General features: G+C 35.5%; 1 protein-coding gene across 1 annotated transcript; it reads left to right on the top strand.

Moving 5' to 3' along the window:
• Nucleotides 1-10,135: 10,135 nt before the first annotated feature.
• On the top strand, nucleotides 10,136-12,529 carry LOC140245289 (alpha-2,8-sialyltransferase 8B-like). Its single transcript, XM_072324874.1, has 2 exons — nucleotides 10,136-10,623; nucleotides 12,232-12,529. The coding sequence occupies exons 1-2, from the start codon at nucleotides 10,136-10,138 to the stop codon at nucleotides 12,527-12,529; spliced, it is 786 nt and encodes a 261-aa protein (XP_072180975.1).
• Nucleotides 12,530-16,701: the final 4,172 nt, after the last annotated feature.

The raw sequence follows: 16,701 nt of genomic DNA, 5'->3' as shown, positions 1-16,701 counted from the left end.
GATAAATATTTAAGTTTATAATCAAATTGATATACTGTTTAGAATAATTAAGTTAATAATGAAATGTACACCGGGGTGACCAAAAGATGTAGAACACGTCATGCTAATGAAGTATACAGATAAGGTAAAATATTATGGAATAATCACGGAGCTACAAACTATTTGTATATGCTCCATAGTAGTATAATTCAGATTGGCATGAGTGATCGCTATTTGACTTTGGTTAATATGGAAATGCAAAGATACAACTCAAGGTGGGACGCATGTTATCTTCAGAAAATCAAGAAACGTTGACATGGACATGATGGAAGCTTTCAGACGTATGTAAACAAAACTGGAAAGAAGTAGAATAATTTTGTAATATAGAATGATTCAATTGCTATATGGGAAGGCATGTTGATGGAGGTTGGTCATAAGCCTGTGCCTGTTAAGACACGATGAGTACCGAAAACTCACTCGCCGTGAATGAATAGTCTATATCAGCATATCATTGATAAAAAGAGAGATTAAGTAGAGTCAGAGGCCAAACTCAGACATGGTGATCTTTTACGGCATCTTTATAAACGTCTGAAAAAAATGGAGTAACAAATGAAATAAGAACAATCAAAACTTGAATACATATGCCAGAAATTCAAAAATGAAACAAGCAGAAATTAATCCTGAAAAAAAAAAACTCACTATAGATTATCAATGGGTATTCGAAAAATTTTCCTTAAGAAAATTCAGAGGTTATTGCAAATGAGTTAAATCATAATTTTTTTTTTTTTGTAAATGTGGTAAGCAGATTGGTAAGTTGTGAAGATGCTCTTGAGAAGAAGACAAATTTTCTTTTGAAATATTACAGCAAGGAAAGGTTTTTATACACAATTCATTTTTTTTAATTCATATCTCAGTCAGACGGTTTGAATTATGTTAAGTCAATGAAAGCAAAGAATTCTTCTGGATTAGATGGAATATCTATGCACATAATTATTGAAAGAATCACTTTTAAAATTACAGCCTCTTGCTTAAATCTTTAGCTGAAGGGGTACACAGTGCCTGATAAATGGAAAGTAGCAAAAAAAAAATGTACCGATAGACACACACATAGAGACACACACGCACACACACACACACACACACACACACACACACACACACACACACACACATGAGCTAAGGTGGATCATAATAATCACAGACCCATTTCATAATTGTCCTGTGCATCTTAAAAGCGTGGAAATTTCATTGTTCTGCAGCAGTTAAATCGCATTCCTTGATTAGCTTCCTTCCCCGAAACTCCACTGTTACTGCACCTGGCATGTTACAGTGAATCAGAGGGATGACTGGCACCGATCTATTAATAACGGTGGATACGTTGGCTAATATCATGGCTTGTCGATTTGCATAAAGCCTTCGACATGGTTGATCACCATGCATATCCTGTTATCCGAACATGTAAACATGGTACAAAATTAGAGTGGTTTTAGAGCTATCTCTCGAACATTTCAGTTAATAATAGACTCTTTGAAGAAAGATTACTTGGCAGATGAGTGCCACAAGGACGTTTGTTAGGACCTTTGTTGTTTAAATTAAGTCAATTTTGTGGGGGGTTTTCTGGTTGCAGGGCTCCGATACGCCAATGACACTGTCATCTCAAATAGAAATCCGAAAGCTTTTATGTTTTGCATACGGATTTCTCAAATCTGAAAACACGGAAGCTTGACAACAACTTATTCATCAATTATGATATGCATGTTTCTTGGTACAAGCAATATGCAATAAAAGGCAACAACACATTAATGTTAAACTTATAGGAAAACAATTACCTCAGGTGAACAGTTTAAACATCAGGGAGTTACTGTAAATAATAAATTGTTGTTTGATGTTCATATTGAATAATTACTGTGTATAAAATAAAGTAAAATAATTAGTTGTATGAATCGGTTGAGGCAATTTGCTGTATTACTGAACTGAAATTGATATACATGTATTATTCTCTTCTGTTGCCTCACTTTGATTACGGCGATGTAGTGTGGCAATCCGCCAATAGTACATCTTCTACCTTCAGAACACATGAAGAAGCTGCAAATTTATATGCATACGTTTTGCGCTACATAAATGGATAAAGAATTATTACTATAATTATCATAACATATATAGGAATTACATAAAGTAAAATCAAACCATTTTTATTCCACATCATAATTTAATCATTCGGAGCAAAGTCGAACAAATCTGTAAATCTTTCACAGAAATCGGACGTAAAATGAAGGAGGAGAAAATGTACACTTCTCGAGTTACACAAGCTTCACCTTAGCAGAGAAAGTATAGTATTTTAAAAGTAGCACCAACATGGGGGGGGGGGAGGCAATGTCGCAGAGTGGCACCGGGAGATCAATGAATAGCATTTCTCATACCCTCAGTTGATGCTTTGACTCAAGGGTGCACGTCACCAGACCAACACCTACGAGTCATACAACCTACGAGTTATACAGCCCACATGTCATTCAGCCCATGAGTTCGACACTAAGCAAACAAGGCCCACGAGACCGACACAATTAGAGCCATGTTGTATCTGTCGTACTTAGTGGGCTTTTTCTTTTTACCTAGAGTCGGTCTTGTGGGCTTTATTTGCCTAGTGTCGAACTCGTGTGCTGTGGGACTCGTGAGCTGTAGGGCTCATTACTTGAATTACCTACGATGACGCCCAGTAAGTTGCAGATAGTCACTTGTAGAGGGCCATTCAAAGGATTCGATCCTGAGCCTGAGGAGATCCATGTGATGTATCCACGGGATGGTCAGTTTGTGCAATCTTGATTGAATTTGTTATGTTTCTGCTTCCAGTGATCATTGAGCTTAGACTTGAAGCTATGTACAGTCTGTATTATTCACTGATGTTGCCTCGACAGCTTCTGCACAAAGGCTATTCCAAGTATCAACTACTCTCTGACTGAAAGAGTTCAACCTTTTACTAGTTCGACACCTTCCTTTATACTTATAACCGCGTGTAACTTGATCATTAATGACAAAAAGAACAGCTGGATCAAAGTCTTCCATATCATGCGTGTCAGTCTTGAAGGATGACGCTGTCACAGGAGACTTTCCTCTGAATGTGGGGAACGAAAGTCCTCCCTGCGACTGGGATCTTTTCTATAGAGTCAATGGTTGACTTCCTCCAAATGCAGCAGATTGTTAGCAGATCATTCATGCAATCAACTTTTTCGACTTGTGCAACTAGTGTGCCTCGAAATAAATTGCCAATCACACAGTGTTCTTATAATATAACAATTATATTTGATTCAGTATCCTCCAATACATTACCTGTAACATGTGGAGTCCCCCAGGGTTTAATCTTAGGTCCGATATTATTTCCAATCTACATTAATGGTATTTCAAATGCATCATCCATGTTACAGTATGTATTATTTGCTGATGATACAAATGTGTTTTACTCACATACTGACCTAAACCACCTAGTTACTACTTTGAACAATGAATTACCGAAATTATCTACAAATACACTTGTTATCCCACTTACTTATACTGCTTTTTGTCAAGATCAATAGGATGAAGATTGTTCTAGATTTGGTATAGCGCGTATATTTTTTATTCATCCTTGAAATTTTCAAGGATGAATAAAGACTAGCTGTGATAGTGGAATATCTAATGAATATCTAATAGAGCATTCAAACCCTGGCCATTGTTCAGGACCATTGTCTGGATGTTAACCACACACTCCCATACACACCAATGACCCCTGTGCAAAATTACAGTTTTGTACAAAGTGTTGAAAATGGAGCAAAATCTGAAACGTCATTAACTTAGAAATAACTTTTGAAATTATTGACACCGATTTATGCTTTCATATTTGAATAACTTCCCACGAAATCATGGAAATTGTACATTATCCAGATATTGCTCATATCAATGTCAGCGTTATCTGATATATTGATTTTGAACTATTAAGGATCAAAAAAAGGAAAAGTTTTTTTTTTTGTAACACCTAGTATATACATATATATATATATATATACATACATTCAGTGGAGAGAGAGAGAGAGAGAGAGAGAGAGTGCGATAAGGGGTCCCGACCGTGCACAGAACCGGTGTAGCTCCTTCATTATTTATTCAGTGTGAGGAGATGAAAAGTTCAGAGGACGTAGCTAATTACCAAGCTTTCGGTCTTTCCTTGAGACCGGTCTTTTCTGTCAGGACTTTTCTCTAGCTAGCTAGAAAAGAACGAAAGCTTGAAAATAAACCACAATGAACTAGCTACGTCCTTTGAAAGCTTCATCTTCCTGCACTATATATATGTATATATATATATATATATATATATATATATATATTCGGTCAGGTAATGATATGTAATAGATATGAAATTGTTTCATCATTCATCATATTCTATGCAAGAAAAGAACAGAACTGGGGGAACGTTAATCACTTAGAAAGCAACATGTAAGAATGAAAGGCACTTAGTGATAATGTAGTAATTATGTAGAATTATTACATTAACTGGATAAATGTAATGATTTACTGGACTGACATTTGGCACTTATCCCAAAAAGTGTATTAAATCAGTAAGATTAGATTGCCACGCGACTACTTGGAAATGCATTCATAGCGGACATAATGATTTATTCGAATTTCACTTGATCAGTTAGTGAATGTGATGGAGCATCCTGGACAAAATAACGAAATGAGTAATTGGTTATACAGTATATGTGTACTGTGTGGGGAAATGTATTTCATTTTGTTTAATTAATTTTGTGCAATTGTTGTCAACCTCACAAATCTGTTGCGAATATATCTATATTGTTATTTATTCACTGTGTAAGTATTTGCAAGTGTGTCAATACCTGCCATGTGTCCAGAATAGACCATGGACCTGGTATATATGTCAACATGTTCTTTGTTTTACTTATCAATAAAGACATGATTACAACACACACACACACACACACACACACATATATATATATATATATATATATATATATATACATATATATATATATATATATGTATATGAAGGGGTCGGTGCATTATAGTGTTAACCCACACTTTGGTGAAAAATGAGTTACATGCATTTACACCATCCTGAATCACTGCTCTATAATCCCTAAAAATGTCATCTTAAAATTTAAGCAATAAATGGGTTTTTAATGCAGGCATCTTTTTGCCCCGAAAATTAATCACATCTTATAGGCAGGAATATAATGCTAAGCCACACTTTTCAAGATGGCGACCTCCATGGTAGCAGACAGAAGGTGTCATGAAAATATCTAAATCTGAACAGTGAGGAAACTTTTTCATCTATAAAAATGAGTGATTCTGATTCATAACATAACTTGTACTCTTCTGCCAGTTATGAAAATGGAGATGAGATAAACATTAATGAAATTTTAAGCATTTAATGAGTATTTTTTGTTAATTTTTGTACTGTTGGGGTTAGCACTATTTTCATGCCAATTCTACTGATCATGACATTTTTCGCCAGTTTTTTATATTTTTTGAACTTATCAGGAAAATACCACAATCACTGGTTTTAGGAGTATTTTAGCATTGTGCATTATGACCTATAAGAAAATTAATCAACATTCATGGTCTGTCCCAGCACCTTAAAGTTTCATTAGTGCGTTAGCACTTTATTCATGCTGACATTTCGCTTCAAAAGGAAAGCTTCCTCAAAATTAATCAGTAGTTAAATAACTGATGAAATATATTCAAAATATAGATCTTGATTTATTATGTGTGTTTTTTCATCGAAATGGCTTATTGTAATAAGTGTATTGTCTCTAAATTTATGATTTTTTCCCAATGCAAGTGTGATCTGAAAACGTTCATATAGGTAAAAAAAAAAAATGTACGGATAGCTGGATGTTTGGACATGTGCCTTATCTGTTAGTAATTCTTACAGAGTTAGATCACTAGTGAAACAACATTTGAAATTGTCATTGATTAATTTGTAACTTCTTTTGAATAAAGTGCAATTTTGCTATGCTTTCACAGCCATATGTAGGGGGATTAGCTATAGACAGTGGAAAATGGATAAAAACAAAATGCATTTTTAATATCGATTAAATTACCTCAAATTTTCAAAAAAATACCTGCCGCTGTCAATACAGCTCTGCTTCCTTGTAGTTTCTTACATAACCGAGACATGATACTTACATATTTAGCATCCTTTGAAAGGATGTTACATTTATGATATAACTGCAAACATTATTTTTCAAATCTAACGCTGTCGTATAAAATTCACAGTTGATACCTCTATACGGTTTCTCAATTTAAATCAATAAACGTTGAAAGCAATCAAAGCGGAATTTAAAGCATCAATGCTGATAGTATAGTGTTTTTTAACGTAATTTAATTGTGAGTCAATAGCTCCCTTTTTCCACTACTGAATTTACCCTTTAAACTCGGTATTTATCATGCACTTTTTATGAAGAAGTCTCCATGTTGGAAAGAAAATGTATTTGCTGTATTCTGTTACAAATTTCAGAGTTATTTTTTTTTTCATAGGATTGTTTTCAAGATTGATTTACAAAAAAGAAAGTTGCCTTCAAATTAATTTGGAGATTTGTGATTGATAAAACTTTTGAAAGCATATAGATTTTTCACTTTTTCGTGTATGTTTTTGTCACCGTAACAGCTTTGACATGAGAATATTTTTTTCTTGTTCCTAAATGATCTTCATGATCCAAATGTAGTCTGAAAACGTGCATATGGGGTAAAATGTATGTGTATAAACACACCAACTTGGTATAATACGTAGACTATTTTGGTCTTATTCGGCACATTGTATTTCAGCATGTATGGTCTGTCCGAATATGCGAAATCTATAACTGTTCAGGCTCCCAAAGAGATTTTTTCCCAATTTTTAAAAATGTTCTTTTCATAGATTTTTGGCCATTAGGAGTTAGTCATTCATTTTGTGATAAGAACTTTCCTGCATAATTTCACACAGCCTGCATTTACCAACGAACATGAAGAGGATTAATTGAGGCATGTACAGTCATAATTCTCATACAACACTTTTTTTGGTAAATTCGTTGTCATACAAAGAAGGATTTTTAAAGTACTATTTGTGATTTTGATACCCTAAACAAGAAAACCAATATGGCTAAACAAGGCCTTAATGTCTACTTTATGGTATTTTACTCCCCTTAACAAAAGACATGATAATCTCTGGAATAATGTTGATATGTACCATTTTACTTTATTTTCTCTGATCTAGATACTCTAAATTTAAAATGCGTTATATGCATAATGCTGAAGAAGGGACTCTTTCCCTGCTTTTAGGTACACGGAAAATGTAAAATCCTCAATGATATAACCCTTCCCCCCCCCCCCAACAAATCATAATTATTATTATTTTGTATGACACTGAATGCTTCGTCTTTTAAAACTTCAATTGTTGAAATTGTTTAATATCCACATTCCAAGATGTCTTTGTGCGTATATGATTGATTCTGTGCGCGTGTGTGCGTCTGAAATATATGCAAAGTTTGTCTTCATAATTCACACAGATTATACAATACAGACAGTTAAAAACAAGTATCTATTTTGATTTCACGTCACATAGGAGGGAAACTCAAATATTACATTAATTTTCCATTTTTAGCGAAGAGATATTGATATTTTGTGAGTTTTCAAAAAATAAAGAGTATTTGTATACACGACGGATTTGGCTGCAATAAAGTGCTAAACCACAAATTCAAAATGTGACTTGAAAAATCCTCTTGAATCCACCAAAATATCAGTGGAGTAAATTTCCCCAAGACACTATTCAATCTTGAGTATGTAAAGGTTCATTTACGAAAAAATTTGCCTTCTCGAGTCATTAACCTGATTTATGGATTTTTCAAACTTTCAAAAGCGATTATCTCAAAATGAACATTGTGTGGGTTAGCACTATAATGCACCGACCCCTTATATACAACTGTATAAATATTCAGTGAGGTAATGATGACCATGATTCAAAGGTCGCTTATTGACTTCAAATTGACTTTCTCACATTTCCATTAGATTTCCTGTTTTGACTGTTCGCCGGTCATCCTCAGTGGAATTATTTATAACATCTCTAAAAACATAATTATGTATGATATGCCATGTGTAGGAAAAATCATATCACATACATTACATTTTCTCTTCCTTCTATTTCTCATTTCTCTCCTATGATAAACACTGTTAGATCTTAAAGCCTAAAATCGCCGTAAGCATCCCTTTGATGTAGTGTTGCGCTATAGAAGTGTACATTATTATTATTTATTATCATAAAAAAATCCACGAAACTCGCATCCTTTGCATCAAAGTTTGGCAGTATTGAAATTAGCCAGCAATTAGTGTTTGTGTTTATGTGTGTATGTGTCTGTGTGTCTTTCTTTTCGGACTTTTCTTGATTTTCTAAAAAACAAAACAAAAAACAATTTATGTTGTACTGTATGTTGAAAAAAGAATGATTTAGCAGCACAAGAGAGAAGAATACGGCTGCTTATTTTTGTTCATATTAATTTCATTGTTTACAAAGTCCTGATATCGAATGAAATTCAAATGAAGAATATCATAAAAAAACGAAAAGTGTATGTGCGTGTGTGTGTGTGAGGGTGTGTGTGCGTGTGTTTGTATGTGTGTATGTGTTGGGGTGGAACATACATTGTAGTTGCTGAAGTAAGGACGAATACATGATTGTATGAACGTATTGTAGCTATGCGAAATTCTCAATTTACTTAACTTTCTTCTTAAAAGTGTAGACCTACTTGAGATGAAGAGTCTATCATCTCTTTCGTCTGACTTCAGTTTTGTATAAAGTCAACTGTAATATGACATGGAATTGAATTCTAATTGAATACGCGCTAGGACACAGAAGAAAAAGGACAATAAAGCTGCAAAACAGTCGCAGGAAACATGTAGCACCGGGAGGAAACGAACATTGGTACAAAAAAAAAATGAAGATGCAATTATCTATATGAGGTGATTTATCGTGTCGTGTTTTTCTTCGTAACATTTCAGGGTCCTTTCTGCGCCGTGTGGATTGTTCGTGGGTAAACATCAGTGAAGCTCAAAAAATGGGGTAATTATTATTATGATTATGATGATATCAATTAGTTTCTTTATATCGAACCTCACACATCTTGTGCCTGTTTTTGGTTACTTCATCGAAATCAATTCAGTTCAGTTCAGTTCGGTTTAATTCTGCATTATATTTTTTAACAAATAAAGACAGAATAAACTGACCAGAAAGAATATAAATTATTAGTGGAAAAGTGAGCAAAGAAAATGGGATTCCATCGGGAGTCGAACCCGAGACCTCCGGATTGCTAGACCGGTAAATACAATATGACTTCATTTGAGAAAGTGTCTACATAATTGTATGAATCATTTTTGTGCATTAAAATACTGGAATAGGCGAGGTATCGATCAGCCACCGATACATTCGTGCGAATCACTTCAGAACGAAAACAGTCTTCATCATATTAGCTAATAACAAATAAACATATATGCATGAATACACACAAACACATCAATTCATATATGTATATTCATATGTATATTATGCCTAATGCATTCCAGATGTTCAAAGAAGCTACATCAGTTTTCATGAAATAAACAGTGAAGATCTATGAAACCCGTTTTTCCTAGGAGTGTAAAGGCTCACAGATTGATTCATCCGTCCAGGATGCAAACAACCGATTTGCATTTTTGAAGGCATTCACTGTAACAGTCGACTTCATTGTCCATTGTTGTCCTGTCGTGTTGTATTCAAGAAAAGTTATACTCTCTAAACGGGTTGGGAAATTTCGTTAAATGACAATACAGTCAACTCCATTATAACGAACGCGGTTATAACGAAGTGAAAATTCAGGCCGCAAGGTCATCCGCTCCACGTTCTATTCTTTATTTGTTCAGTTATAACTAAATTTCGATATAAAGAAAGAAAACTGCCAGTACCGTGGACTTCGTTATAACAGGACTCCACTGTATTTGTTACTTATCCTCATGGATAATGGCATCATCACTGTAAAGTTTCCCCTTCAAATTAATTGACTAAATTATAGACTCCACAAACTTCTTGTATTTCCTTGTCTGCAGGAGCAGGGTTTCGTCTTTGACGTCAGACAGCCAAGCTATCCAAGTGTTCAAGCCCCACATGACACCCCTTGAAATGAAAATATCGAAGACAAAATCAGTCGTCGTCAAAAACAAGCAAACCAGGCCAGTTCCAAAAGTGAGAACATGTTCTATTGTCGGCAATGGTGGAATCCTTGACGACAGCGTTTGTGGTGACGTCATAGATGAAGCGGACATGGTCATTCGTCTGAATCTGGCGTACTTTGGCGGGAAATATGGTCGAGACGTTGGGTCGAAGGTTAACATTATGACGCTGAATTTGTACCAGTACAGGAAAGTAACAAAGTGTTTCAGTAAAAAGCCTGTGAATTTAAGATACAAAAAATTCACGGACGAATGCCGAGAATTATTTGACAGACTTCGAGCTGTAAATGGCAGCATCTTGTGGCATTTCAAAGGACTGGGGCGATTTAAGGACTTCAAAGATGCACTAACGTTTCTCCACAAGTTTGGGATCCACGTCTCATTTGCATATAGTCCCAGTGCACCGATGACGCTTGCAAAAAGGTATCATTCCCATCGTCGTCTCTCACGTGAGGCTTGGGTTTTGCTTTCTTTTTTCATGTCATACAAAAAAAAAAACTACAATGGAACCCTCCACAATGATAGCTTTAAAGATAGTGAATCAATCCAAATACAATTTTAGGGTATGAAATTATAACTTATTACTCACGTCTTGCAGAAAACCCCATCCGATTTGCTTCAGTGGTCAAAGAGAATTGAGGAGTTTTGTAGAGCATATCAGGAATCCCTTCCCTCCAAGTTCTGTCCATTATCTTTATACACATTAATATTCAGTTCCAAGAGTATTATCCAATTGCTAAACTTGGAAGAATCTGATCCATGACATGCTTTACAATAACATTTCTCTGTGACTACTTCACCAAATTGAATGGGATTTTCTGCAAAATAGAGCTAAGATGTTATGTTTTAATACCCTAAAGTAGCATTTAGACAGTTTATCAATGCGAAAATCCGATTGTAATTTTTTTTTTTTTTTTTTTTTTTTGGGGGGGGGGACATACTGTATAACTCTTTCCTTTTAATGCGTGTAAACGATATGATTTTGATTTTGTGCGAACTACTTTCTTGTAAAACAGGACCCCACGGAAGACCAGTAGTGACAATCCTTGTCACTACTGAAAATGGGCTCCCCTCACTATATTTTTCTTACCATGCCCTTTATATGTAAAACATTTATCATACGGTATAGAATATGTTGATTTTTTTTACTTAAAGAAATAGAACAAACCATCGCAACAATTTACATCTAAAAGTCGGTTTTGTATACTCATATATTTGTTCACAGCAAGTTAATCCATTTCTATTTTGTCCTACCCCGTGTCCCGTTCAACATTTGTTCATCGCTTAAATTTGTTTAACTCTTATCTGCATCTTAATACATTATCCAATGCTTTCTAGCTTCTTATTGCTGTATGTGATGACTTTCTACAGTTCTTATCTAAATTCATTTAGTAAATAGCATTTCCATGTTAGTTATTTTTTCTATTTGTACACGTATTGATTACTTCTAATCTATGTCAAAATTGTTTGTAAATATTCGCTTTGTTATAAATGTCTCTGGTCTTGCTGGAACAAGTTAACAGTTAAAAGCATTCTTATATTCGTTAACGAATAAAATAAATGAACAAAAAGCAAAGAAACAAGGGAGGCAATAGAATTAATGGGTGTTTAATGCAGCATATGTTCGTCCCATAAAACCTGAAAAGTGTGGAGAAAGTGTGTATAGTGTGTAATCAGGACATCTACTAAATTTCTGATGACATTAAAGCTGGAGAAGCACCAAGTAGGTACAGAATATTGGCTGATGGAGTGAGATCTGACAGGTATAATAACAGATTACAGAGAGGGGTGGGGAAGAAGATGGAACTTCAGGTGGTCACATGGAAACACGAAAGAAAAAACAAACAAATGGAATTTCGGAATTTTATACCATTGAGTAGATAAAGGAATTTACACGTTGTCAGACATTCTTTATTGAATTTTAGGTATGCGAATGCGTATTAGAGACAGCTGTTTCCCCTCCAAATCATGTTTCTTTGAATATCTTGCATTACTCATTGTGTAAATATCCTTTGTTTATACACTGGACAGTGTCTTCAACCTAACGTTTCCGTCCACGGGCGTTGCCATTTACACCGCGGCTACTCAGTTCTGCAGTGAGATCCGCCTCTTTGGTTTCTATCCGTTTTACCAAGATCCGACAAACCGAACTCTGAGGTACCACTACTACGATGAGATGCCAATGAACTACACGGAAAATGGTCATAAAATGCCACACGAGTTTGAACTGCTCATGAATATGGAGAAGCGAGGCGTTCTCCGTGTCATTAACGATTGTGCAGGAAAGTGGGATAACCGAATATTAAGATGCCAAGTGTTAAATTCTTAGACTACCCGTGAAAAATCCCAGGAAATGAAGGAAATCACATTCGTACAGTCCCTAGGATGTCATGATTATGTCCTCTGGATACCATCCCCCCCCCCCAAAAAAAAAGCTCATCAAAACGCGTGAGCCACATTGAAATCCGTGGTTAAGCCAGTGGCCAATCAGTGATGTGGAGCATCCAATAGCTTCGCTTTTCAGTAGATCACTAATTCCATCGTATTTTGTTTCCACTGAAAAGTGTATATTGCATGCCTCATTATTTATTACAATGTATTCGTACAAACATTTGCAGTGGCGGATCCAGGGGGGGGGGGGGGCGCACCGGGTGCCCCCTTTCTTGAAATAAAAGAAATAATAAGAAAAATGATAGTTTAATTTTCGATTATAGTGGCACCAGAAAAGTATTGTGCTGGAGTCCCACACCCACTTTTTTTTTGCTTGTCAGATGATTAAACCCGGAAGTGGCACCAGAAATATATTTTTGCACCCCCCCCCCTTTACGGAATTCGTGGATCCGCCCCTGACTTGTACATCTTGCAAATCATTATACAAAGCAATTTGCTAAATGTATATATTACCTTTCACTGGTTAAAAATGAAGTATAGTTGAAATGAATTTTATTGAAATAAAAAACCGAGGTTGATTTTCTTATATCACAATTTATTTGAATTACAGAATTACAGTGATAAATTATGTTAATTTACTGCTGATTTTTGCATTAAGTACCTTTTGCTAGCAGGGGCGTCGATCCGTCTCACGGTGGGGGGAGGGTATTCCCCCCCCCCCCTCCCACACGATAAAGATTTTACATCTTCAGACCTGAAATTCAGCGATCTGGTGCACACTTTCAATGACATTTTTTTTTTTTGGAAATAAACATTAACAGATAATGTGAATGACTAAATCGCGGTATCTCAGCTCTTGTTCCGCATGTCCTACATCACTGTGTACTAACCGGAAGTTGACTGTGTGTGTGTGGGGGGGGGGGGGATTTGCATTTTTAGAATTGAAATAGAACAATCTCTTACACATTTTGTGGAATATTAGGAAAATTGTTGATCCCCAAAGTATGCGGAGTTCAGATGTGTATGGATAGGGAAACGAGCGGGGAAGAGGATGAGGGACTGTTTGAATTTATTAGAATTAAGTGACAGATCTGGTACACAGTTTTTGATAAGATATTCTGAAATTTGTCAATCTCCAAATGTAGGTACCCTATTACGTGTCTGAAAAGGAGGGGAGGGTATGGGAGGGGTTATCCCCCTCAAACGTGAGGGAGATTTTGCATTTCATCATTGAAATTCAACAATCTGGTGCACACTTTGGGTGAAATATTTGGACAGTTTTCTATCAAAAAAGCAGGAAAATTTTGCACATCTCTGTAATTATGGGGGGGGGGGGGAGATAACTTATGTCCCCCCCCTCCCTACCCCCCCCCCCCCCCGGTCGACTCTTCTGTTTGCTAGTGAAGAAACCTGTGATTTTCAACGTAGTTCCTGCCATTGTGACTTAACTCCGTGCTTTCGTTGCACGCGGCTGTAGGGCCTACTAGTTATAGAAATATAGAAATATTCAAAAAATGAATATAGTAGGGACTACATGCTATAGGCCTACAAATAACGGAAATTGATATGAACGGAAATTCATAGCCATAAGCTTCCCCTTTACCTCATCTCATATCATATCAAACAGAAATGTGAAATAATGATAATATTAACAATAATGATGATAATAATAATAATAAGAAGAAGAAGAAGAAGAAGAATGATAATAATAATAAGAATAATAATAATGATGATAATAATAATCATGATAATAATAATAATGATAATAATAATAATAATAAGAAGAAGAAGAAGAAGAAGAAGAAGAAGAAGAATAAAGGGGGCGCTCGGTGCCCTCCTCTCACTGCAGTGTATATTGTTGTGAGAGATGCGAGCAGGATTTTTAGCTTTTGTGAAGAGCTCAAGGACAATAATGACTTTTAATTGTGGGGGCGCTGTGGCATAGTGGATAAGACTCTCGACTCCCGATCGGAGGACCCGAGTTCGAATCCCGCCCAGTGCTGACATCCTTGGACAAGATGTTTTGCCCACCATGTCGAACCTCTCGACCCGGGTGTATGAATGGGTACCTGGCAACGCTAGGTTGATAATAACGGCAGGGCCCTCTGGTAGAGCAGTGGCAACACTGAAGAGGCTACCCTGGGTAAAAAAAGACCTTACTACTGCTACTACTATTACTACTACTACTAATAATAATCATAATGATATAACTGTATATGTAACTCATCACGTTAGCCATGTGTTTGTTTGTTTTTTTTTTGTTTCTTGTCTACTTAATCGATCGAGTCTTCTACAACATCGTCTCCACTACCCTTTCTTTCATTGCAGATGATCCTAAAATCCAACTGCCTAGATATTGCTTGTCATTTCCGATATTGGAGATGTAACAGCTCTTTCAAGACATCACACATTAGTAATATGTATATTTGAAAATTCATAGTGTGATTTCATTTTGAAAATTTGTCTGTTTTTCCCATTATGTACAAGATGGCAATGTCTTTAATTGGTAAACTTGTTCTTAGTGTACAGCGTGCATCGTACATGCTGTAAACGAACATTCAGTATATTATATGAAAATGAAAAAAATCAAGTTGATTAATAACAGCTGTGCTATAAGAATATAAAAAACCTATACAGAGCAATTTACCTTGTCTTCTAAATCATCAAGTACACAGCATCATCTGAGATTTTGGTTTAGAGTTGAAAGCTTGATTTACAAGTTGCTTTCAGTGTGGTATTAATTGAGTATTTACTTGCACAATGCATTATATGATATAATGCTTCTGTGATTGTGGTGTTAATGCATCCGAAATGCAGGATGTAAATGTGTTTTTTTTTATGGGGAAAGCCCCAAATCACAACCCCGACGTATTCATGTATGTAGGACGTATGTATCTATAAAAACCCGACACTAAATTTTTTTATTTCTCAATTCAATTCAATTTAATTCAATTCAACTTTATTTTCGTTTCCATTTAAAAAACAGGGAAAATTATATACAATGCATTGATAGAACATGTAATGATTTCAAAATCGTAAACTAACAAAATACATAATTATGATCATGAGTATCAACATAGTCGCATTTTTAAGGTATATGCATAGTGCAAGGATGGGAATGGAAATGGAGGGTCCCACTTTTGTTGGCCCGACAACGAAAATTGGTGGAACACATCTTTCCTCTATCCCTATAAAGTGGTGGTTGCTGCGTCAGTTCTTGGTGTCCCCTGTGCATCGGACCACCGCTAAAGATAAATAGATAGATAAATAGTCATATAGATAGATATTGAATAGATAGATAAATAGATAGACAGATAGATAAATAAATAAACAAATTAATAAATAGACAGATAGATAGATAGATAGATAGACAGATAGATATCTTGTATGCTATACAAACTATCACTGTAGTAAAAACCAAATACTATATACACAGACATCAGAATTTTTGAATGCAGTGAGCTAAAACTATTGCGACTGTCTGTATAGTCTACTTGTTACAAGGTGAAGGGTTCGGGCAAATTTCCACAGCGACATTTCTTTATATGAAATAAAAATGTGTACGGTATAATTATGTGATCCTTAAAGATAGTCAGAATGAGCTAAAGGTTTAAATTCAACGACACTCTGTGCTCCTTCTCTGTACCCCTCCCCACCTCGCTGTCACAAAGTGTAAATTGATAATAAAGGCTAGATTTATTTTCTTTGATTTTGATCCTTGTAACTGAAAGTTATGTTCTTCTTCAGATCGTATTTTTGTTCCAGCCCCTTGGCCACCAAGACAGCTCGAGAGCATGACTTAAAATGGAGGGTCATGATAATAATTGGCATTCCACTAGAATTGTTCTAAGATTACTTATCAATATGCGTACTATGAATCTGTTAACTCTGAAGTATTACCTATACAATTTGGCGTCCCACAAGGATCCATGTTGAGACCGCTACTATTTCTAGTGTATGTAAATGGTATTTCAAACTCATCTATGTTACTGCAATTCAAATGTTTGCCGATGCCACCAACGTATTCTGTTCAAATTCTGATTTTCATTCCCTCCTACGAACTCTTAATACTGAATTACCGAAATTATCTTCATGGTTTAAGAGTAATAT

Source organism: Diadema setosum, chromosome 22, assembly GCF_964275005.1.
Source record: "Diadema setosum chromosome 22, eeDiaSeto1, whole genome shotgun sequence".
NCBI classification, from domain to species: Eukaryota; Metazoa; Echinodermata; class Echinoidea; order Diadematoida; family Diadematidae; genus Diadema; species Diadema setosum.
This window is presented reverse-complemented; position numbering and strand designations above follow the sequence as displayed.